At 44.2% G+C, this 24,607-nt stretch overlaps 1 protein-coding gene across 6 annotated transcripts in view; it reads right to left on the reverse strand.

Moving 5' to 3' along the window:
* Positions 1–24,607, reverse strand: part of SERPINF2 (serpin family F member 2) — a 41,308-nt gene that overhangs the window by 11,895 nt on the left and 4,806 nt on the right. Inside the window, exons 1-2 of one of the 6 annotated variants that reach the window (XM_069945605.1) lie at positions 9,430–9,476; positions 4,121–4,181 (exon numbers count right to left, since the gene is read on the reverse strand). In XM_069945605.1, the coding sequence (XP_069801706.1) occupies positions 4,121–4,181; positions 9,430–9,461 (93 nt within the window). In that variant the 5' untranslated portion in view covers positions 9,462–9,476. Of the gene's footprint in view, positions 1–4,120; positions 4,182–4,354; positions 4,408–4,467; positions 4,514–9,429; positions 9,477–24,607 lie in introns of those variants that run through there. The other 5 variants (XM_069945606.1, XM_069945607.1, XM_069945604.1 and 2 more) reach the window with 5 other exon arrangements.

Raw genomic sequence — 24,607 nt, forward strand, 5'->3', positions numbered from 1 at the left:
ATAGTTTTTAAGACCGCTTAAGCCCTTCTTTTACATAGGGTAAATCGGTGAAAGACTGTTTAAAGCGATCTGCGAATTTTCAGCGGTCGATTTAAGAACATGTTGAAAGATAAAAATGAACGATTTCTCGCTCGTCATCTGCTGTTTACACTGTACGATTCTCGCTCAAATGCGATCGTTTATGCAAAAATTCGAACGATAATCGTCCAGTGTAGACGCAGCATTAGTAAAGCAGAATCAGTAGCTCAGGACCCCCTTGCACATTACCATGTGTTGTTGAAGCAGCATGAACCACATTGCCATGAAATTCAGAAACCGGAAATTTGGTCCAGATTTATTGAACTAGATCAGGGAGGTCAAGCTCAGGCCCTCCAGCTGTTGCAAAACTACAACTCCCATCATACATGGACAGCCAAAGCTTAACCTTTAATCTTTCCTTAATGTGTTTTAGTCTACATGTTTTATAGCATGCATAATGGCCGCAAGAAAAATATCACCAACATGGAACAGCGTCACATGGGCAGCTAGAGCCAGGACCAGCCTGGTCTGCTGGAAGGAGTGTATTGGGGTAGCTTCACACGTACCGTACTGCAACGGATTTTCTGCTGCGGATCCGCAGCAGATTTAACTAAACGAACGAACACAGCATCAAATCTGCAACATCAGTGCGGATTTGATGCCATGTTCAATCATTTGGCCAAATCTGCTGTGATACGGTACGTGTGAAGCTATCCCTAAAGTGACTGTACCCACAATCTGCCAAGGCAGGATTTCTCCTATTCATCCCCTGTCAGAACACTGCACATGGGTCTTAACAATCCAGCACAAGTGATGAATAGGAGAATTCCTTCTAGGGGCCTTCCTAATGATGAAGAGGGCGAGAAGGAGGGACGGAAAAACACTAAGCCACGCCATTTGACAGGGATGCAAGTTTAAAAGTTGTTTTAGGACAGTAACTGAATCACCTGTCGAAAAGGACGCCAGGACAGATCTTAAAAGAAGCTATCTGCCGCCCCAAACAGGTCGTATGGTCAGACTGTGGGTACAAAGTCGCTTTAACCCTTTGAGGACCAGGCCCAAAATGATCCAGTGGACTGCGTCAATTTTCATTTTTGCGCTTTTGTTTTTCCCTCCTCCCCTTCTAAGAGCTCTAATAGCACTTTCAGTTTTCTATATACAGGGCTATGTGAGGGCTTGTTTTTAACATGAGTATTTGTACTTTGTAATGGCATCTTTCATTCTACCATATCATGTAGGACAAAAAACCCCAAATTATTATTTATGAAGATATAAATAGGTGAAATCATTAAAAAAATGCAATATGGTAACGTTTGGGGGGTTCCTGTGGCTACGTAATGCACTATATGGTAAAAGCGACATGATACCATTACTCTATAGATCAGTACGAACACAACCATATGCAGGTTACACAGATTCTCTGATGTTTTATTTATTTATTCTTCTAAGAAATACTTTTGTTTTTGCAATTAATTTAAAAATTGTCATATTGTGACTCATAAATCGCAGTCACGCGCTGGGGGTCCCAATCGGTAAGAGACAGGAGCTGCCCCTGTCACTTACACACTGCGGCGGACATTATTTTTTAATTGTTCACACAGTTTCTTTTTCTTTGTCCTCACCGTTTTTACTATTAAATTCAATAAACTTTTCAATTAAAGACACACCCAAAGGGCAATTAGTCCACCTGTACTTGATACTTGAAAACAGAGAGGAAACAACGTTGTGTGAACTAAGCCTAAGGGTGGGTTCAGACTCCAGAATTCTTGCGGATAAATTCCTCAGAATTCCGTCGCCTGTATGCGCGCCTTTCCGCCGGCTCCATAGACACCATTCTATGGGCCGGCTGATTTCGCCGAAAGAATTGTCACGTCAATTTATCCGTGAGAATTCCGTATCCTGAACCCACCCTATATCTGCAAACAGGCATAAAGCGATCAGGGCTATATCATCAAGAGAAATCCCATACTAAATTGGTTCTCACATTAGAAAAACCTCTATAGGATCTGAACACGGGTCTCTAAGTTGTGGCCCTTAAGCTGTTGCAAAACCACAATTCCCATCATGCCTGGACAGCTAAAGCTTTGGATTTGGCTGTCCAGGCATGATGGAAAATGTAAAATTGCAATAGCTAGAAGGCCACACTTTGGAGACCCATGTGTTAGGGCATAGAAATATGGAGGCCACCATTCATGACCCTTTACTAGGCCCCAAATCTTGTTGCTTGTTTAGGCCTTTCCTAAGCCCCTGGGTACCACCACTCTTACCTAGAGGCCGGGCAGCACCCTGTGTATTGCCCCCAAAAAACTGCTGTCTCGAGATGGGATCCTCTTTCTTTTTGGAGGAAACCAGTAGGAGGTCATATTTTTCAAGCCAAAGCAAGGAAATGATCATCAAAATGGACAAACTATGCTCTTAAAATCCATTACCGACAGAAACCCTGTAGGTGGAAGAGCACCGCAATAGTTCTCTTCCCACAGGAGAGCAGCTCATTTTTTTTTATCTCTGCCTGTGAAACAAGGCTACATTCACACACCTGTTACTATGGACAGCACTACGAATATACAAGTGTAGCTGTCGGCAATGCACAGACCCATTCATTGATGAATGGTGATCCATGCCACAATTGCGGTCTGTAGTAAGACCATCGGGTCAGGGTTTTTTTTTGCGGCACAGATCGCAGCCCCATAACAAGTATGAGCATGTGAACAGGACCAGATAAATGGGTCTGTAGTAGTAGTAGTGGATCTATTAAATTGTTCAGGTTCAGGTCTCTGAACCCGAATCCTCAGCATTTCATTTCCTACGGCTCAAGAAGTTGGATGCCCTCCTGGGGAGTCCTGGAAAACGTGGATACAGCAATAGCCTGTATACATGTTTTCCCAGCAGCCCCAGGGCTGCATCCACGGTAAATCAAACGCTAAGTACTTGGGTTCAGAGACCGTTGCAGAACCTTAATAGTTTGACAAGTTCGCTAAACACTAGTCTGTAGTCGTATGGTACAGGCAGATTGTACAGACATGTGAATAAGGCCCAAGTCTCTATATACCACTGATCTTTTCAGTAAAAGTCATTAACCCCTGCCCCCCCCCCCAAAAAAAAATAATGGGGGAGATCAAACATGTAAAGTGAAACTGGCTCAGTTGCCCCTAGCAACCAATCAGATTCCACCTTTCATTCCTCACAGACTCTTTGGAAAATGAAAGGTGGAATCTGATTGGTTGCTAGGGGGAACTATGAATACTTTACACCAGTTTGATAAATCCACCCCCCTAGTGTTAGTCAAAATCAGTTGCGCAATAAGCATACATGTATTTATTACTGATGGTTTTAGGAAACCCAACACAGATTAGCTTTTTAAATAACCAGTTCAAGAGGACTTCGTTTGTTGTCTCTGAACAAATCTTATCTAAGTAAATCTTCTGTCAGACTAACCAGTAATCCCTGCAGTTTTCAGGGAATCATACAAATCATTGCATTTAGCATAAGGTTATTGGTCAACAGCAAAAAAAAAAAAAAAAAAAAAAAAAAAAAAAAAAAACACACAACTGCAGTCAAACCTAAACTTACAAATGTAAAGTGATCCCCAGAAGCATGGTCAGACTTTGGGCTCCTACTATCATTAACCAACTGTGCGCTCCCATAGATGCCCTTGTCCCATTGGTCAGCCATGAAAGCCCTGTGCACATTACACAGACAAAACTGCACAGATTTCCCCATGAGGACTTTGTGATAATGTTGCAATTCCATAACTCAGAGGATAAAAGCATATGTGGAACACAATGTACATTTGTATCAATAAACTAAATATATTTCTAAATGCATTGTACAATGGAGTTTCATCATGTCCATCGCCTCAATTACATTCTAATTATTTACTATAGCATACTGCTTTTTTTTTTTTTTTTTTTTTTTTTTTTTTTTTTTTTTTTTTCTTTTCTTTAGCAATGAATCAGATGCTGGATACATCTTACATATAAAACCTTAGGTGTAGGCCTTGTTCACAAACATGACGATAATAAAACACATCAACATATGTCAGTATACAGAAACAGAGCCCAGATTTACCCTTCTTGACCTGACAAAGAGAAGTGGGACTTACAGCTGATGAACAACATATACCAGCCAGAACCAGGAGGCAGACCACCACTTTATCCATTCTGCTGGAAGATAAAAGAAGACGTTTTATGTTATACGTAGAAACAAATACAATTCATAAGTCAAGTCCAAGCTGCAACTAGGATGTGTCATCTTCATTACAATTCTCATGCCTCAGTAAAGATCTCTTATAATGAACAATACTAAGGTAGCTCTAATGTTCTATGAAAGAGAGAACCTGCTGAAATGTGGCTGTGGGAAGTAGCAACCGATCATTCTACTTCCACAACCTAAGAAATATTTTCCAGTATGTCTTTCTTGGAAAGGAATCAAAGCACCATAATAACCCACCTGTCCCTGGTGCCCTGTGCTGTCTGTACCTTACAGGAAAGAGACCAAATGCAGCCTCTCAGCATTTCAACACCAGTTCCTCCCACATGTGACGTCACTAAATCCCCATCCACAACCTCAAACAAAAAGTGAGCTACAGGTTCCCAGCACACAAGGAAGATCAGCACAGATTGCTTCAATTACCAAGCAATTAGGTTCCTGCACCTCCACATTGGCCGGGTCTATGCTACATTTTTGGGCTACATATGGGGCCCTATTCACAGATCTGGGTGCTGGCCGCATATCAAAGACTGAACGCTTATCTCTGACGGGATTCCCTGCATTATAAGTCATTCTGATGCATTGAGCTCCTGGACGGCTAGAGCACTGCACTACTGAACTGACATTTTTATTTCACTGCATTTTTTTCTGCAGTTCTCAAAGGCAAATGTGCAAACAGCCTAAGGGTACAAACACACATGGCATATACGCTGCGTATTTACTGCTGCGATATGCAGCAAATACGCAGCAGATACGCAGCAGCCGATTAGATCTAAATAACTGAACACAGCATCAAATCTGCTGCGTATACGCTGTGTGTGTTTGTACCCTTGTACAAACACACACCGTATACGCAGCGTATTTACTGCTGCGATACGCAGCAAATACGCAGCAGATTAGATCTAAATAACTGAACACAGCATCAAATCTGCTGCGTATCTGCTGCGTATTTGCTGCGTATCTGCTGCATATACAGTGTGTGTGTTTGTACCCTCAAACTGTCAAATATTTAAAAATTAATGCAGGTTAGGCTAGGTTCACACTGTTTTATGCCTTTGTCACAGGTATCTAATCACATGCTGCCTAAGGGTACGTGCACACTGAGTAATTTTGACGGAAACTCCATTGCAGAATTCTCAGCTCGGGCCCTCTCGCTGACTGTGGCGGGCATGCGTCTCCGCCCGTGTCATAGACTCCATTCTATGTAAGGGCGGATTCTTTCATCCGTCCAAAGAATGATCAAGTTCATTCTTTGGACGGAGGGCGGAATCCGCCTGTGCATACAATGGAGTCTATGACATGGGCGGAGACACATGCCCGCCACAGTCAGCGAGCGGGCCCGAGCTGAGAATTCCGCAATGGAGTTTCCGTCAAAATTACTCAATGTGCACGTACCCTTGTGGAGCGTTTAGACAGATTTATCTGACAGATTTTTGAAGCCAAAGCCAGGAATGGATTTGAAAAGAGTCTTTCCTTTTTGACCTGTTCCCTGTTTATAGTCTGTTTCTGGCTTTGGCTTCAAAAATCTGTCAGATAAATCTCTCTGTGTAAACACACATGTATTGGGCCGGGCAGAAATAGGATAGCACCAGAAATGAGCAGCTTGCAGAACTCTAAGTGGGCTATTGGTCAGATGAGAGGATAGTCCTCAGGACATCTGCTGGAGCTGTAAAAAATGTCTTAAGGGACTTGGGACTTAAGGAACTATTTATCAGGATGGTGTGGTGCTCTCCCCATCATGGAGGCACCCCGTGGCAACAGGCTAGAGATATCTGGCTATCCCGTGTTTTGAGACTTGCAACCGAGACTCCACGGACTCTTGTTTTGTATATTTAAATTTTTTGGGGCATCAGTGGAGACTCTTGATTGAGTACTTCATTGGAGTTTTTTTCACTGTTCTCCTTGAGTTCAGTGATAACTGTGTTTTGTTGGTCGATTTGCTATTGCCCCAACTAGCCAGAATCCTACTCCACACTGACGAGGGGCAAATACCCCAAAACGGCTGTCTGTGGGTGGAAGCCTGCCCTGGCAAGCCCTTGTCATGATTGCAATACTCGCACCTTGAGTTAGACATTGACAAAAAGGGGCCACACTGGTGTTTATGTTCCAATACTCGCAACCGAGTGGGACTTAAGGGGTTATTTATCAGGATGGTGTGGTGCTCTCCCCATCATGGAGGCACCCCGTGGCAACAGGCTAGAGATATCTGGCTATCCCGTGTTTTGAGACTCGCAACCGAGACTCCACGGACTCCTGTTTTGCATATTTTAATTTTGGGGGGCATCAGTGGAGACTCTTGATTGAGTATTTCATTGGAGTTTTTTTCACTGTTCTCCTTAAGTTCAGTGATTACTGTGTTTTGTTAGTTGTAAAAAATGTCAGCCTGAGGGTGCCTTCACATGTACCGTATCACTGCGTATTTATCGCTGCGTGTTTGGTGCGATTTTTACATGCGAGTTTCGATTTTCATGTGAAAATCAATACTCGCATGTAAAAATCGCACCAAAAATGCAGCGATAAAAACGCAGCGATACGGTACTTGTGAAGCTACCCTAAGGGCTCATTCACACAATCCGTGCCACGATTCCCCTCAGGATCGCGGCACGGATCCCCTAGCCGGAGCCCCTCCCCCCCCCCCCGGCTGCAGAGATGACAGTAGAGCATGATGTGCTCTCCTGTCATCGCATCTACTACTCACCTATTCCCCTGTGCAGACCGGCTACAAACGCTCAAGGGAAGTGCCCTGGACTACGCTGCCAGGAAGGTCTACGCTGGTCTGCACGGGGGAATAGGTGAGTAGTAGATGCAAAGACAGGAGAGCACATCATACTCTCCTATCAGCTCGGGGGGGGGGGGGGGGTGGTATCTGATCCGTGTCACGATCCGTACTAGGACATGTTCTATTTTTTCGCGTGTGGGTCGCGTCATGGATCATGTGAACGGCTGCATTCACTTCAATGGTCCCTAAAATTGACCATGGTCGCGGATCCGCAACCACGCACTGTGGTGTCCCACCATGGGTGTTTCTAGTTTGGGCACCTGTCCTAAAAGTTCTGTACTATAAAGTAGCGTGTTAATGAAGGTGCATTCTCAGGTTTTACCACAAGATGTCACGGTATATATTTATGTATGTTACACAGCTGTGGTAAGTCAAGGGCTATTGTTGTATTTTGTGATTCTGTACACCAATGAGAGATGCTGTTCTTTTTTCTAAAAAGTCTTATAGTATGTATCAGCTGCTGTATGTCCTGCAGGAACTGGTGTATTCTTTCCAGTCTGAAGAGCAGGAGTGGTTTTCTATGGGGATTTGCTCCTGCTCTGGACAGTTCCTGACATGGACAGAGGTGGCAGCAGAGAGCAATGTATCAGACTGAAAAGAATACACTACTTCCTGCAGGACATACAGGTGCTAATATTAGCTATTTTTACCCCCCCCCCCCCCCCCCCCCTCACAATAATAACTGCGCCTGTGGCCAGTAATAATGCCTGCCCAGTGTCCAGATGCAATGTTTCCTGTACCCAGACATACCCCCTTTAGTCAGAAAGGCCCCCAGTAGCAGGTATGCATCTTGCAGCCAGATGTGCCCCCCAGGTATGACACATGCAACCAAGTGCCAAATGCAACCACATGCAACCATGTCCCCTTGCAGCCATAGGCCCCGTTCCCACTGAGCAAAGGTAGCGGAATTCCGCAACAGAATTGTCCGCCGCGGAATGCCGTTAGCCTCCCGCTCATAATGGGAGTCTATGGGAGGTGCGCGCTCCTGCTCTGTACGCGCTGAAGAATGAACATATTCATTCTTCAGCGCGTACAGAGCAGGAGCACGCGCCTCCCATAGACTCCCATTATGAGCGGGAGGCTAACGGCATTCCGCGGCGGACAATTCCGTCGCGGAATTCCGCTACCTTTGCTCAGTGGGAACGGGGCCATATACATCCTCCTTGTAGCCAGACACATGTCCCCTTACAGCCATATACCCTCCCCCCCCCCCCCCCTTGCAGCCATATATATGTCTCTTTGCAGCTAGATACTTCCCCTTGTAGCCGGATACATGTCTCTTTGCAGCTAGATACTTCCCCCCTGTAGCCGGACACATGTCCCCTTACAGCCGTATACCCCCCCCCCCCCCCTTGCAGCCATATATATGTCTCTTTGCAGCTAGATACTTCCCCTTGTAGCCGGATACATGTCTCTTTGCAGCTAGATACTTCCCCCCTGTAGCCGGATACATGTCCCCTTACAGCCGTATACCCCCCCCCCTTTGCAGCTAGATACTTCCCCCCCTGTAGCTGGACACATGTCCCCTTGCTGCCATATACCCTCCCCCCCTTACAGCCGTATACCCCCCCCTTTGCAGCTAGATACTTCCCCCCTGTAGCTGGACACATGTCCCCTTACAGCCATATACCCTCCCCCCCCCTTGCAGCCAGATACATGTCTCTTTGTAGCTAGATACTTCCCCCCTGTAGCCGGATACATGTCCCCTTGCTGCCATATAACCCCCCCCCCCCCCCTTGCAGCTAGACACATGTCCCTTGTAAGTAGATACGTTTCTCTTTGCCAGAGTTGCGCAGCAGGTGCTAAAGTGGGAAGGACAAGGCTGGTGGGAGGAGCTACCAGAGGGCGTGCTCGGAGCTGTCACTGCGGACCAATCAGTGACGCTTCTGCAGCCATGCGCCGGCTCTCCTTCCGTTCCCCTGTGATATCCTCCCGCCCCCTGTACAGAATGCCGGAGAGCTGCTGCAGGGGAAAGGAAGGTGGAGCAGCAGTGATTGGTGTCAGGATATTGATGAATGATGGCAATGTACCTGCTCCAAAAGCAAAAGTTTTTTTTTGTTTGTTTGTTTTTTTGCACCTTTCACATATCCCTTCAACCTGCAATGTCCTCTAAGAAGTTACTTCTTAGAGTACATAGCAGCATGCGCAACTTCAATGCACTGATAGGACCCGTTCACACTGAGCAAGAACGTCGGTATTGTGTGGCCCGCCGTCCTCAGTGTCTCACTGTGAGTAAAGGAGAGGGCGCGCACTTCTCAGCTGCCGCCGCTCCCCGCTCAAAGAAATGACATGTCATTTCTTTGAGCGGAGACTGGAGGAAGCGGGCCGCACAATTCCGACGTTCTTGCTCAGTGTCAACGGGGCCTTAGCACTTTATACATTTATTAGTTCATGAATATGGATGGATGTTAATTTGTTTGCACCCTATAAATATGGACCGTTGACCATCCTGCATTGATTGAAAATGGCTGAAATATTTCGTTTGGATAATTTGCAGTCTTACAGCAGGAATGTCCTTTGTTGCCCATAGCAACCAATCACAGCTGAGCACTAATGTCCTTTGTGGCCCATAGCAACCAATCACAGCTGAGCACTAATGTCCTTTGTGGCCCATAGCAACCAATCACAGCTGAGCACTAATGTCCTTTGTGGCCCATAGCAACCAATCACAGCTGAGCACTAATGTCCTTTGTGGCCCATAGCAACCAATCACAGCTGAGCACTAATGTCCTTTGTGGCCCATAGCAACCAATCACAGCTGAGCACTAATGTCCTTTATTGCCCATAGCAACCCATCACAGCTGAGCACTAATGTCCTTTGTTGCCCATAGCAACCAATCACAGCTGAGCACTTATCACTGATTGTAAGCTTGATGCATAAACAACAGCAGCAGTTATGATGACATCACAAGCACAAGGCTCATGATGTCACACATGGTGCAGAATATACAGTTGTAGCTGAGGCTTCTGCTGTTATTTACAGGTTGGCAGCTTGGAGAAGACACATCCAGGTAGGGAGCTCTTCACTTAGGCCTTGTTCACACGTAGAGCTAAAATAAGTTTAGTAAACACCCCATCTGGGCACACTTGTGAACATGGCCTTAAAGGGGTTGTCCGGCGCTAAAAAATTATTCACAGAATAACACACATTACAAAGTTATACAACTTTGTAATGTATGTTATGTCTGTGAATGGCCCCCTTCCCCGTGTCCCACCACCCCCACCCGTGTACCCGGAAGTGTGGTGCGCTATACATACCTGTCACGTGCCGACCACGGTCTCCGATCCTCAGCAGTGACGTCTTCTTCGGGCGGCCAGCGGATCTTCCCGAGTGCTGGCCGCCCTCTGCAGCGTCATCCGAAGCTCAGCCGCGATTGGCTGAGCATAACTGTAGCTGACGCTGCAGAGGGCGGCCAGCACTCGGGAAGATCCGCTGGCCGCCCGAAGAAGACGTCACTGCTGAGGATCGGAGACCGTGGTCGGCACGTGACAGGTATGTATAGCGCACCGCACTTCCGGGTACACGGGTGGGGGTGGTGGGACACGGGGAAGGGGGCCATTCACAGACATAACATACATTACAAAGTTGTATAACTTTGTAATGTGTGTTATTCTGTGAATAATTTTTTAGCGCCGGACAACCCCTTTAAAGGGGTTTTCCAAGGAAAGTTGAGTTAAGGTCTGTACACAGCATTGGCCATCATTCCCTGGAAAACCCTTTTATAATGGCTGTTCTTGTGTATACAGCTTACTCTCTGTTGTATGTCTGCTGTGTGGTAGGTTGTATATTAGATTGTAAGCTCCTGCGGGGAGCAGGGCCTCTACACATGTAGCTTGTGTTACCATGAAATCCTTTGTCGTGTTCATGATAACACTGGTGACATCTGTATGGTACATTGCAGTGCAAGCTCTTAGGAGTGGGGTATTGTAGTGTACATTAGATTGTAAGCTCCTCGGGGCAGACATGTAGTCATGTACTAAATATAAGCCTGTAAGCTCTTAAGAGGAGGGCCTGTGTTACTCTGTGAGCTCTTAGGAGCAGAGATTATATTATATATTAGAGTGTAAGCTCTGTGGGCAGGAGATGTACTGTATATTAGAGTGTAAGCTCTGTGGGCAGGAGATGTACTGTAAATTAGAGTGTAAGCTCTGTGGGCAGGACATGTACTGTATATTAGAGTGTAATCCCTGTGGGCAGGACATGTACTGTATATTAGAGTGTAAGCTCTGTGGGCAGGACATGTACTGTATATTAGAGTGTAAGCTCTGTGGGCAGGACATGTACTGTATATTAGAGTGTAAGCTCTGTGGGCAGGACATGTACTGTATATTAGAGTGTAATCCCTGTGGGCAGGACATGTACTGTATATTAGAGTGTAAGCTCTGTGGGCAGGACATGTACTGTATATTAGAGTATAAGCTCTGTGGGCAGGACATGTACTGTATATTAGATTGTAAGCTCTGTGGGCAGGACATGTACTGTATATTAGAGTGTAAGCTCTGTGGGCAGGACATGTACTGTATATTAGAGTGTAAGCTCTGTGGGCAGGACATGTACTGTATATTAGAGTGTAAGCTCTGTGGGCAGGAGATGTACTGTATATTAGAGTGTAAGCTCTGTGGGCAGGACATGTACTGTATATTAGAGTGTAAGCTCTGTGGGCAGGACATGTACTGTATATTAGGGTGTAAGCTCTGTGGGCAGGACATGTACTGTATGTTAGAGTGTAAGCTCTGTGGGCAGGACATGTACTGTATATTAGAGTGTAATCCCTGTGGGCAGGACATGTACTGTATATTAGAGTGTAAGCTCTGTGGGCAGGACATGTATTATATATTAGATTGTAAGCTCTGTGGGCAGGACCTGTACTGTATATTAGAGTGTAAGCTCTGTGGGCAGGACATGTACTGTATATTAGAGTGTAAGCTCTGTGGGCAGGACATGTACTGTATATTAGAGTGTAAGCTCTGTGGGCAGGACATGTACTGTATATAATATGGATGTATATGTAATAATAATAGTTATTTCTATAGGGACAACATATTGTGCAGCATTAATGTCTCTGTTTTTCATTCATTACAGCGAGGAGTCTCCTCATCCTATATATATATATATATATATACAGCAGGCTAGATGTGATCCAGTTGAGATCAGATCTGATCGCCACTTGTGGGGTCAGGAAGGAATTTTTTTCCCCCTGAGGTAGAAGTCTCCGGGGGGTTTCTTCGCCTTCCTCTGGATCTTTAGGTCCGGTGACTCTCAGACCAGGATAATAGAGGACGGGTGGGAATGACTGCAGCACGTTCTGTGGTCTCCACCAGACCTGACCTGAGAGTCACCGGATTAACTATTCAAGAGCCAGCCGGTAATATTTCATTACAATGTTGCATATTGATTAAAGAATTTGAATTTATGTTGGTGTTGCTTCGTTTATTGTCTGCAATTCTATTTACTATACTGACCATGATCAGAGGGATCGCTGCCTCTCAGCTTCAGAATAAGTACAATAAACTGGATTTAGATTAATAATAATAATAATTTAGGGCTATTTTTAAGGTTTTTATGTTTTTTATGTATGAATATACTTTTGTACAGATTAATACTATAAAAAAAACACCTATAATATGAGAAAACCATCAGACTACACACAAGTGGTTCCGTGGTTCACAGGTCTTGTGGTGGGCACAGTACAGATGGTGGTGGGTATCCCTGCATATACCCAAGCAGTTTAATAGGGAATTTGCTGGGATCTGTAGTCATGGGTGAATCAAGCTACTCTGCTGCCTGAGGTGAACTACAGAAAAGCCCCCACCACTGACTGTATTCTCAGAGATCAGCGAGGCATTAAAGGGAAACTATCAGCAGGTTAGAAGTATCTAACCTGCTAATATGCCACTATAGCACACGGGGCGCTGAGGATGTAGGTTATTTTCTTACCTTGATTCTCGCACAGTTTTAATTTTTTTTTCTAGTGATTATGCATACAATGGGTTAAACCCCCAGGATTGGCATGGGAGTCCAGCTGTCATGCCATCCCTATAAATGCAGCAGCCTAGCTAAAGAAGCCTTAGTGGCTGCTATAAAAACACTTACAGACTAACGGGTAACCTCTGTAGGCCCATCAGGGGGGATTTATTAAGAACCGTGTATCTGTATACCAGTCTTACCTAAACCCCTGCTGACATGCCCCATGGCAGATTTCTTTAGAGGTGCACATCTTTCATTATATTTGGTGAAATCTACAAGTCTGAGCAGGTATAGATTTTTACAATGGCAAATCAGGCAGAAGATGAGGCCATGTCCCCTTTGCCCTTTGCCTTGCCCCCACACTCGCACATATGGCGAGCAGGCTGCACATCGGCAAAGAAGTCTCTGATTTTTGTGCAAACTGACTGGTTGCTGAAGCAGGAAGGAGGAGGCTGGTCGGGGAAGCTAGGGGAGGGTGGGCTTAGAGCGGTTACTGATGACCAATAAGTGATGCTCCTGAGGCTGTGTGCACGCTCTCCTTCCATTCCCCAGCAGCATAACCAAGCCCCCATGTCACCAGGTGGGTAGTGTCAGTAGCGGTGGTGATTGGCATCAGGGCATGATGGAAATAGCCTGGCACTAAAATGAAAAGTTTTTGTTTTTTTTACAGCTCCCACGTACCCCCTCAACCTGTGCCTCGTACCTAAGGTATGTGTGCCTCAGGTTAAGAAACCCTGGTCTATACAAATACCCCCAAAACTGCTGCTGCTATATCTTTCCTCACTGTGCTGTGTCCTGTGCACGTGGTGCCTTACAAAAACAGCACCAGTTACACACATACTCTACAGGACTACCCCCAAATCTGCTGTCAGTAGTCAAATTGTCCTGTTGCTGACATTCTCTTGGCTGGCTGGGATCTGTAGTTCAGCTATACCTATCCTCACTGTGCTGTGAGGGCTCTAATGCAGGAAAAAGGAGTGGGAATCAGCAAAGCACAGCTACTAACAGTATATGCAGTGCTGTGCGTCTTCACCCACTGACAGCCATTAATCACATGGAGGTCTGCTGGCTGTGCCCCTGCTGTTTCCTGTCCATTTCCGTGCTGTTTCCATCATTTTTTGAGGTTTCCAAGTTTTCACACAACCTTTTCTGTGCAGAGCTTTGGTCCCCTGCAAAAATGCTCGAGTTTCTTATCGACTTCAATGGGGTTTGTTACTCGAAACGTTCACCCGAGCATTGGGAAATATTCGTATCGAGCACCCGAGCATTTTAGTACTCGCTCATCTCTAATCATGTATCAATGATGCCAAAAGGGTTTAAATATTTGCTGGACTTTACTGATACAGACCCCACTGAGGTAGAGGCCGACAAGCTGGGACATCAAGCATACTTGGTATTGTTGCTTGTTGAATAATGTTTACTTTGCACATACGTGCCACAGCATAAACCATAGCCCTTGCACTTTATAGGTCTGTTTTATGCTATTATGGTAATTTGTATTGTTGTTGGCATACATATATGATGCACTAATATCACTTTACATTGCACTCAGTTTCATACAATATAAGTCATCAGTTTCTGAGAAAATCGTTCAAAAGTGACAACCAACATGGCTGCACTTCACTGATGTACTGTACTTCTATTATTCCATCACCAGTCACTGCTAACTGATTGACACCACAAAGTGCTACACAAGAGAGAACCATTTTTAGGCCTCAGAACCCAAGTTAAAATTGGGCTCTATTATGATTTCCTCTCTAGGGTGATACAGTCTTTTTATTTAGCATATTATAACTCTATTTGATCTGGAATAATGCTGCGTTTACACGAAACGATAATTAGACCGATCGTACGATTAACGATGTCGGAGTACCAATTTTTTTTTTTCATAACGGTCAGCATTTAGCCGGTACGATATATCGTACGGAAATTTGTTTTGCGATCGCTTAAGCCTATCTCACACATTGGTTAAATCGGCGAACAACTGTTTACACGGAATAATCTGCGAATTTATTGCGAACGACGATTTGAGAACATGTTGTAAGATCAAAATGAACGATTTCTCGTTCGTCGTTTGATCGTTCGCTGCGTTTACACGTACGATTATCGTTCGAATTCAATCGTTATCGCGCAAATTTGCGCGATAATCGTTGCGGGTAAACACAGCATAAGATGAAAAAATAAAAGTCTCTATAAATAGCCATATATGTGTGATTTACAACTGTCTAATCTATATCATAAAAATGAAAGTCTGTCTGTCTGTCCCATATACACTTCCAAACGCTTGAACCGTTTGACCCCAAATTTGGCACAGAGATACATTGGGTGCCCGGGAAGGTTAGAGCAAAGGTCCGATCCCCGCCAGATGTACAGGAGGGGAGGGGGAGGGGGAAGTGCCATGCCCCATAGAGATGAATGGGAAAATCTCCACACTGCACACACAAGTTGACATAATTAGCTGCAGCTCTGCCCAGGAGAAACGGCAGTTGGGAGCCTTAGCAACCAATAGGATTACTACTTTCATTTTCACAGGGAGCTGGAATCTGCATTCCAGGGCTAGCTGCCTCACAACATCCACAGAAATAACTGGTAGACCCCCTACTCCATCTATACAGTACATATATACAGGGCCCCCTACTCTATCTATACAGTACATGCATACAGGGCCCCCTACTTCATCTATACAGTACATGTATACAGGGCAGTATTACCAGCTGCTGCTGCCCTAAGCACTAAACCTGAGGACGCCCCATCCTCACTCACCAATTAGCATCAAGATTGGTAGATGATAGCTCCAGACGTCAAATTTAACACCGCCATACCAGACCTGACCAATACCTCCATACTGTGACTGGATAATACTGTCATACCACACCTGACCAATACCGCCATACTGTGACTGAATAACACCGCCATACCAGACCTGACCAACACCGCCACACCAGACCTGACCAATATGGCCACACTGTGACTGGATAACACTGCCATACCAGACCTGACCAATACCACCATACTGTGACTGGATAACATTGCCATACCAGACCTGACCAATGCCGCCATACTGTGACTGGATAACACCGCCACACCAGGCCTGACCAATACCGCCTTACTGTGACTGGATAACACCGCCATACCAGACCTGACCAATACAGCGATACTGTGACTGGATAACACTGCCATACCAGACCTGACCAATACCGCCATACTGTTGACTGGATAACACCGCCATACCAGACCTGACCAATACCGCCATACTGTGACTGGATAACACTGCCATACCAGACCTGTTCAATACCCCCATACTGTGACTGGATATAACTGCCATACCAGACCTGACAAATACCGCCATACTGTGACTGGGTAACACTGCCATACCAGACCTGACCAATACCGCCATACTGTGACTGGATAACACCACTATACCAGACCTGAACAATACCGCCACACTGTGACTGGAGAACACCACCATACCAGACCTGACCAATATCGCCATACTGTGACTGGATAACACCGCCATACCAGACCTGACCAATACCGACACACTGTGAGCAAATAACACTGCCATACCAGACCTGACCAATACCGCCATAGTGTGACTGGATAACACCGCTATAGCAGACCTGACCAATACCGCCCTTGGAAAAGACACCAGATTTTCTGGCAAGTCTGAACGGGAGGGTACTGCCCCTCTGCAAGGTGCTACCCTAGGCACCAGACCATGGGTGCCTAATGGTAAATACGACCCTGCAGGTATACAGAACCCCAAAACTATACACTTCAGGTGCACGGGACCTCCACCAACTATATACTACAGGTATACAGGACCCCAAACTTTACACTACAGGTATACAGGACCCCAAAACTATAGACTACAGGTATACAGGACCTCCACCAACTATATACTACAGGTATACAGGACCCCAAACTTTACACTACAGGTATACAGGACCCCAAAACTATACACTACAGGTATACAGGACCTCCACCAACTATATACTACAGGTATACAGGACCCCAAACTATACACTACAGGTATACAGGACCCCAAAACTATACACTACAGGTATACAGGAACTCCACCAACTATATACTACAGGTATATAGGACCCCAGACTATACACTACAGGTATACAGGACCCCAAAACTATACACTACAGGTATACAGGACCTCCACCAACTATATACTAGAGGTATACAGGACCCCAAACTATACACTACAGGTATACAGGACCCCAAAACTATACACTACAGGTATACAGGAACTCCACCAACTATATACTACAGGTATATAGGACCCCAGACTATACACTACAGGTATACAGGAACCCAAAACTTTACACTACAGGTATACAGGACCTCCACCAACTATATACTACAGGTATACAGGACCCTCAAACTATACACTACAGGTATACAGGACCCCCGAACTATATACTACAGGTATACAAGACCTCCACCAACTATACACTACAGGTATCCAGGACCCTCAAACTATAAACTACAGATATACAAGACCTCCACCAACTATACATTACAGGTATACAGCACCAACTTTATACTACAGGTATACAGGATTCCCGAACTATATACTACAGGTATACAGGACCCCCGAACTCTACAGTACAGGTATACAGGATCTTCACCAACTATACACTACTGGTATACAGGACCTCCCTCAACTATACACTACAGGTATACAGCCCCCCAACTACACACTACAGGTATACAGATATATACACTACAGATATGCAAGATCCCTAAAAAGTATACACTGTGGGTATACAGAACCCCTCCAACTATGCACTACAGGTATACACTAATTCCACTGATTAACTCAGATGAAACAATACCTTTAGATTGGCCTCCTGGGCACCTTAGAACAAATCTAATTAACACACTGACACTTTATACCTGGGCAACGCTGGGTACATTTTCTAGTTATTTAATATAGAGCAGTACTTGAAAGTTTGTCAACCCTTCAGAATTTGCTATATTTTTGCATACATGTTAACTAATAATACATCAGATTTTCACACAAGTCTTAAATGTAAAGAGAACCAAATCAAACAAATGAGTCAAAAGTATTATACTTGCCCTACAACCCCCTAACCCCAGTGGCAATTCATGTCTGGTCCCGATGTCCCCTTCTCTTCTGGTACCAGTATTTGATATTTTATTGCGGTGGCACAATGTCAAAGAGACAGGGCCTAGAGCATCTGTTCCCTAGACCTGCAGTGCCTTTCTCTTCTTCTTCCCTGCCTTTCATCTTCTTAGCCATGCCCCTGGGATGGATTACCTTGAGCTGCCGAAAGAGAGGCACTGTCAGGAATCTGCAGTAGCCTGTGTGAACTGGACCTGGTGTTTTGCCTTTGTGTGCCACACCCGATTGCTTCTCAGCTTCTGGCTATGCAGGAGTTAAGCTGAGAAGATCCTGGTCTTGAATTTACACCTGTGTTGTTGCTGTGATTGACAGGTTTCTCTGCCTGTCTGTACCTGGAAGATCAGAGCGCCGGGCCAATAAGGATCCAGACCGGGCTCTTGGTCAGCATAAAAGCTAAGCACAGACTGAGTCCCAGCGCTGGCTAATTTAGGTGTATTCCTGGTCCCAGCTCTCCCTTGTATATTCCTGCGCTCCCCATCCTATCCCTCCTACTGCTACTCATTTTTCTGACCTTCTGCCTGACTTGTGACTACTCTTTTGGATTACTGATTTTGTACTACGTTGCCCGTGTGGTTTGACCCGGCCTGGTTTACTATTCCTTATTGTGTTCGTCTGTCCGTATTGTTTTGTGTATCACGTATATAGCGCAGGGAACGTCTCCGTGGTTGTCCGCGACCGCCTAGGGTCGGCTGAGGCAATTAGGCAGGGACAGTGGGTGGTTCAGATAGGGCCCACTGTCTGGTTGTGTCTGTGTTAGTCTGACAGGCACTGCCGGCCTAGGGCATTCCACCACTGGAATTAAATATATATGAAAAAATGTTCTTTTATTCCAGTGCCTGAGGCTGGGAGAGAACCATGAACTACTCATTGAGAAGGAGTCTGGGCTGTAACTAGTCACGGCTCTCTCCCTGTCAGCGTGCTCTGCATGGATGATTGACCTGTTAGAAGCCTCTTTGCCTGTCAGTCATGCATAGCATGCTGAAAGGCCTAGAGCCATGACTAGTTCGCGATGCTTTCGCTGCCTCGGGACTTAAAACAAGGTACATTATGTGGCACGTGTTGCCATACTTTTTTGCCAGTATCCACCCATATATCTGCAAAGAAACATGAGAAAAACTTATAGAAGAAACATGATGTGCCTTATTGGACATACAGTGGGGAAAATAAGTATTTGATACTCTGCCGATTTTGCAATTTTTCCCACCTACAAAGAATGGAGAGGTGTGTAATTTTTATCGTAGGCACACTTCACCTGTGAGAAACAGAATCCAACTTCCAGAAAATCCCATTGTATAATTTTTTTTAAATAATTAACATGCATTTTATTGCATGAAATAAATATTTGATCACCGACCAACCAGCAAGAATTCTTTCTGTTACAGACCTTAGTTTTTCTTTAAGAAGCTCCTCCTACTCTACACTCTGCTTGAACTTGTTACCTGTATAAAAAAAAAACACCTGTCCACACACTCAACCAATCACACTTTTCTCCACCATAGGCAAGCCCAAGGGGCTGTCTAAGGACACTAGGGACAAAATTATATACCTGCACTAGGCTGGAATGGGCTACAGGACAATAGACAAGCAGCTTAGTGGGAAGGCAACAACTGTTGACGCAATTATTAGAATATGAAAAAAAAAACCATGATGAATTTTTCTTGATCCAGGGCTTCATGTAGGGCTTCAATGCAAAAAGTCTCAAAGATTACGATTAGTAACACACTACAACATACAGGGCATGCAGGGTCCTCCAGCTCATACCTGCACATGTCCAGGCCTGTTTGAAGTTTGCCAGTGGCTATCTGGATAATCCAGGGGAGGTATGGGAGGTCATGTGGTCAGATGAGACCAATATAGAACTTTTTAGTATCAACTTATTCACTGTGTGAGGAAGAAGAAGGAGGAAGAAGAAACAAGAAGAGCCAAAATAGTTCTCACACCACGTTAAGATTAGGTTACCTTCAAGTCAGTGTTTGACTCCAACTAAGGGTCTTAGAACATTGACTAGGCATATATGCCAATCCAAAAGTCTCTCCAAAAGGAAAGACTACCCATTTTTAGGGGTTTTTGCCCCTTATATTGACCGGCTACTGAGAGACCTAGTTTCTTGGGATAAAAGCGATACAAATTTTTTTGGACTTTTACATTCGAGATTGAGATTAGTGGATCTAATTCCTTTGGACAGTAACTTTTTACTATTCAGTTTTGAGTATACACACGAGTAAGATGTTTTCTCTACAAATTATTCAGGAAATTAGACTGGGATGTAGATTATTGTGGTGGTGAATCAGATTTATGACCCACAGGTCAGTTTTTAATTATGTTTTTTTGTTTTAATTGCTTCATGTTGTTGAGTACTTCAGATTATTATTGTTAATAAATAGACTGAACCAGAAAGTGGAGCTTGTTCCATGTGATTAATATTTGCTTTATTAATTTGCAGTCAGTTTGCAGCTTGAGGATATGAAGATCATGATGGTTAATGGACTATTAATAAATGTATTATACTTTTCTGATAGCATTTTGCTTATTGCTATGTTATAACATAATTAAGTTTAACAAACATTATAAGAAGTGACAGACAGGGCCTGGTGTCAATTAAAAACCATTTTGTTGCATACGATAATAGACTCCTAGGAAAGAAACGTAATCATGTGAGAAATCAGGGGCCTTTAGTCTACAGGTGGTGGCCATACACCTTCAATGACTGAAGGCTAAACGATCGGTTAGCTGTCAGTTATCTCTCCTACCCGCTGCCTGTTCTCCTCATACACAGCAATGTTTTGGCACGGTGGTTGGGAGAGCCCCGTAAACCGTATACTGATGGTCGAACACGCCACACCACAAGTGTGTGGGGGGGATGTCCACCTACAGTCTTTGAGACACCTTTGAGAAACAAACTTTTTAGGTAGAAACATAGAATATTCTCTTCTTATTAGGATAGATATATGTTCATCCCAGGCAGGTTTAAATTCTGTTATTGTAGATTTACCAACCACATCTGGAACCAGTATTTCAGATGTGGTCTCACCAGAGCTCTATACAGCAGGATCACAATCTCCCTCTTCCTACTGGTTATACCTCTAGCTACGACTAAGCTTAGGCAATGACTAAGGGTGTGTTATCCACTTGAAATGTGTTAGCGTTAATGGGGGGGGGGGTGATGTCACTCTGTGTGCACTGTAGTGGTGGAAGAAAATAAAAGCCTTGGATACAGTTTATACCGCACGCTGGATTCAAATCTTTTTGTTTCAGTATTCCTGCACATATTGGAGTGGGAGTCCAAGTGAGCAGTGAATCTACAGCGGTAATCTGGCCTTTGTTCTATTTAGTTATACCTCGAGCTATACAGCCCAGCATAGGATTTTCTTTCCCCACCACGTGCTTGCACTAAGAACTCATTTTAAGGCTGTCAGAAATTGCTACCCCTAAATCCTTCTCCCCTGCAGTCTTTGCCAACTCAGAACAAAGACTGCAGAGGAGAAGGATTTAGGGGTAGTAATTTCTGACAGCCTTAAAATGAGTCACCAGTAGAGATGAGCGAACCTCGAGCATGCTCGAGTCGATCCGAACGCGAACTTTCGGCATTTGATTAGCGGTGGCTGCTGAACTTGGATAAAGCCTTAAGGTTATGTGGATATAGTCATTGGCTGTATCCATGTTTTCCAGACAACCTTAGAGCTTTATTCAAGTTCAGCAACCCCAGCTAATCAAATACCCAAACCCGGTTCACTCATCTCTAGTCACTAGTGCAACCCCTGGGAATCAATCTGACCATAAAGATGAGGCCTACAGCTACTTCTCCCTCCCTACTGAACTAGATCTATGCATGCTTGAATCTTGCCACATACCTGCAGAAACAAAGGTCCTTATACATATTAGTCAACTTCTGTAACATGTAGGGGCCATATTGAACAAAAATGAACAATAAAAAGTTCCCATTATGACTGCAGATTATTTACACAGACAGTGGAGCTCAGTTTTATTTCCATTATAGTTTGTTTTGTGTAAGAGACTTTTTAACACCTTAAAATAATTAATACAAATGCACATAATCTATAGACAGTTAAATTATATAGGAACATTCTAACAAAACCTGTAATCTGTTGCATTGCTAGGTCTGACACATAAAAGCCCTCCACCCTTCGCTCCTGATTACAAGTTTCCCTCTGGAAATAATAATCGGTACAATGTGTTGCGGAAAAAGGAAATGAGTCTAAAGTTCCCTGTGTTCTTAACTACAGAAAAAAACCTCCTAAGATTTCATCTATGGTCTCAATTGACCTTAATAGCGCAGCTACATTGTGACCACAGTAGTAGAGGATGGAATAGGGCAAATTCTACATATTTATTATATTTTTATTATCCCTTCAAAATAGCAAAATACTCTGAAACCTTGCAATGAAGTCATTATAAATTAGAATAAATAAGTAAAAAAAAAACACTTGACTTTCACATAATTTTGTTCTAAAAAAATATCAGTGTTGAAATCTGTAGGGAATACAATCAAGCAGTCATCAGAGCCACAAGTACTTGAGGGAATTAAAATTTTTATTTTCTTGCATCTTTTTTTCATCTTGATCCAGTTCTGTCATTCAGTGATTGGTTTGGAATATATATGCTTACGATGCTGACAAAGACGCCTCCTGTACTTCACTATGGTTAGGTACCATTCGCACATATATTAGAAGCAAGAAAACAGCAAGTTCTTAAAGGGGTATTTTCACCTCCTAAAATTTTTTGTTAGATAATGCAAAAGTAAGCAATTTTACAAATGCTCTTATTAGAAATATTGTTTACTTTTGCAGCTGTGTCCTCTACTATTGTTTATTGCTCTTTGCTCTGTGAGCACATGCCAGTCTGCTGACCTCACTCTGTGGCCTGGATGAGTACTCCCATACAGCTTATGTGTTTCCCTCTCAAATCAGACAGCTCCAAGGCTTGTGTATTGTCCCTGGAGCCATCTGTGATCTCATAGTTAGACACAAAGATACAGAACTGATTCAGCTCAATATCGCTGCCCCCATCCTTACTTTCACTATGGGACACAGAGATGCTGAGCTAAATCAGACAGGTGAGAAAACCTCTTTAAAGTTCATGTGTAGGAAGCAGGGAAAATGGACAAATATAAAGTTTTACGTGATTCCAACAAACAAAAATTTTTTTAATGGCTACATGAATCGGTTAGAGCATGTTCAAAGTCCACCATGCAGCACATAATGTCTAGCAAAAGTGGTTCAAAGAAAAACACAAGCTGCTAATGGATGTTTAAAGCTACTTAATGCGTATTGTAAACACAAATTACTAAAAAGCAGTGCGGTAGCTACTATAAAGGCAGACCATGCCACTGCTATGAGGCCTGTACACTAAGGGGGTCCTTTAATTATGAGCATTCATGATAAATGCTTACAGTTAAATGCTGTGGTGCTCTGACTGACAGAGCAAGAAGCTATTGGCTTCCTGCCCAGACAGTCTCTCCTGTGGCCAGAGGCAGCATTACACCTCCAGCCACAAGAGGACTCCACCCTACACATACTCACCTGGATCAGTGCAGTCCCCCAGGATGTTCTTTGGAACTGCTCTAGGCAATGTCCTGCTGAGAAACCTTGGGTCCTAGAATTCATGGGGATGTTCCTTTGGCACATATCACCTACCTAAATATTATTGCAGAACTTGGATACTCCTTTTATGGCCACAGTATTCTCTAACGCCACTGACATCTTTCAGCAGGATAAAATTATTCAAGATTGGTTCAAGGCTCTCAATTCTCCATCTGAGAAGCCTGGTCCATGGAGGCTTTGCAGGATGTAAATTGGTTGTCCAGGCATAACCACTCACCAGATCTGACATCGGGTGTGGAAGGTTGCACCTGCATCATGTGGGTGCACCTGCTAGCTGCTGCACATATTGGTATGGGAGCCCACGCGTGCAGTGAATCTACAGCGGTAATCTGGCCTTTGTTCTATTTATACCTCTATGTATACAGCCCAGCATAGGATTTTCTTTTTTTTTTTAATTCTCAATTTTATTAAATTTTCCAAACATTTAACATAAATAAAAAAAAAGAAAAACAGCAGTGTAAACCACACCCGTTAGGGTGGAACAATACTTTAGAGAAAAAGAACCCGATTAAACCATGACAAAAAATGCACCTGATATTTATGGTAATAAAGAGGCAATTTACACCACACAGCACCCTATAGGGGAGAGCTTGCACTGGTGAGAGAAAGCCTGGGGCACACGACTACCCAGGTGGGGACCAAAAAGGGGACTACTAGAGTAGAAGGCAAAGTTAAGGGAGAGAAAGAAGAAAGAATAAGAGGGAGAGGGTAGGGAGGGGGGGGAGGGACAGGTAGGGCCGCTCCTCACTGAGCCAGAAGGGTCCGGTACTCATCCGTCTCGGTAAATTGGTCCCAGTAGAACCACGTCCGAAAAAACTTTGCGTTATGTCCGTGCAGCTGAGCTGTAAGGT

This window comes from Dendropsophus ebraccatus, chromosome 11 (assembly GCF_027789765.1).
Source record: "Dendropsophus ebraccatus isolate aDenEbr1 chromosome 11, aDenEbr1.pat, whole genome shotgun sequence".
NCBI lineage: Eukaryota > Metazoa > Chordata > Amphibia > Anura > Hylidae > Dendropsophus > Dendropsophus ebraccatus.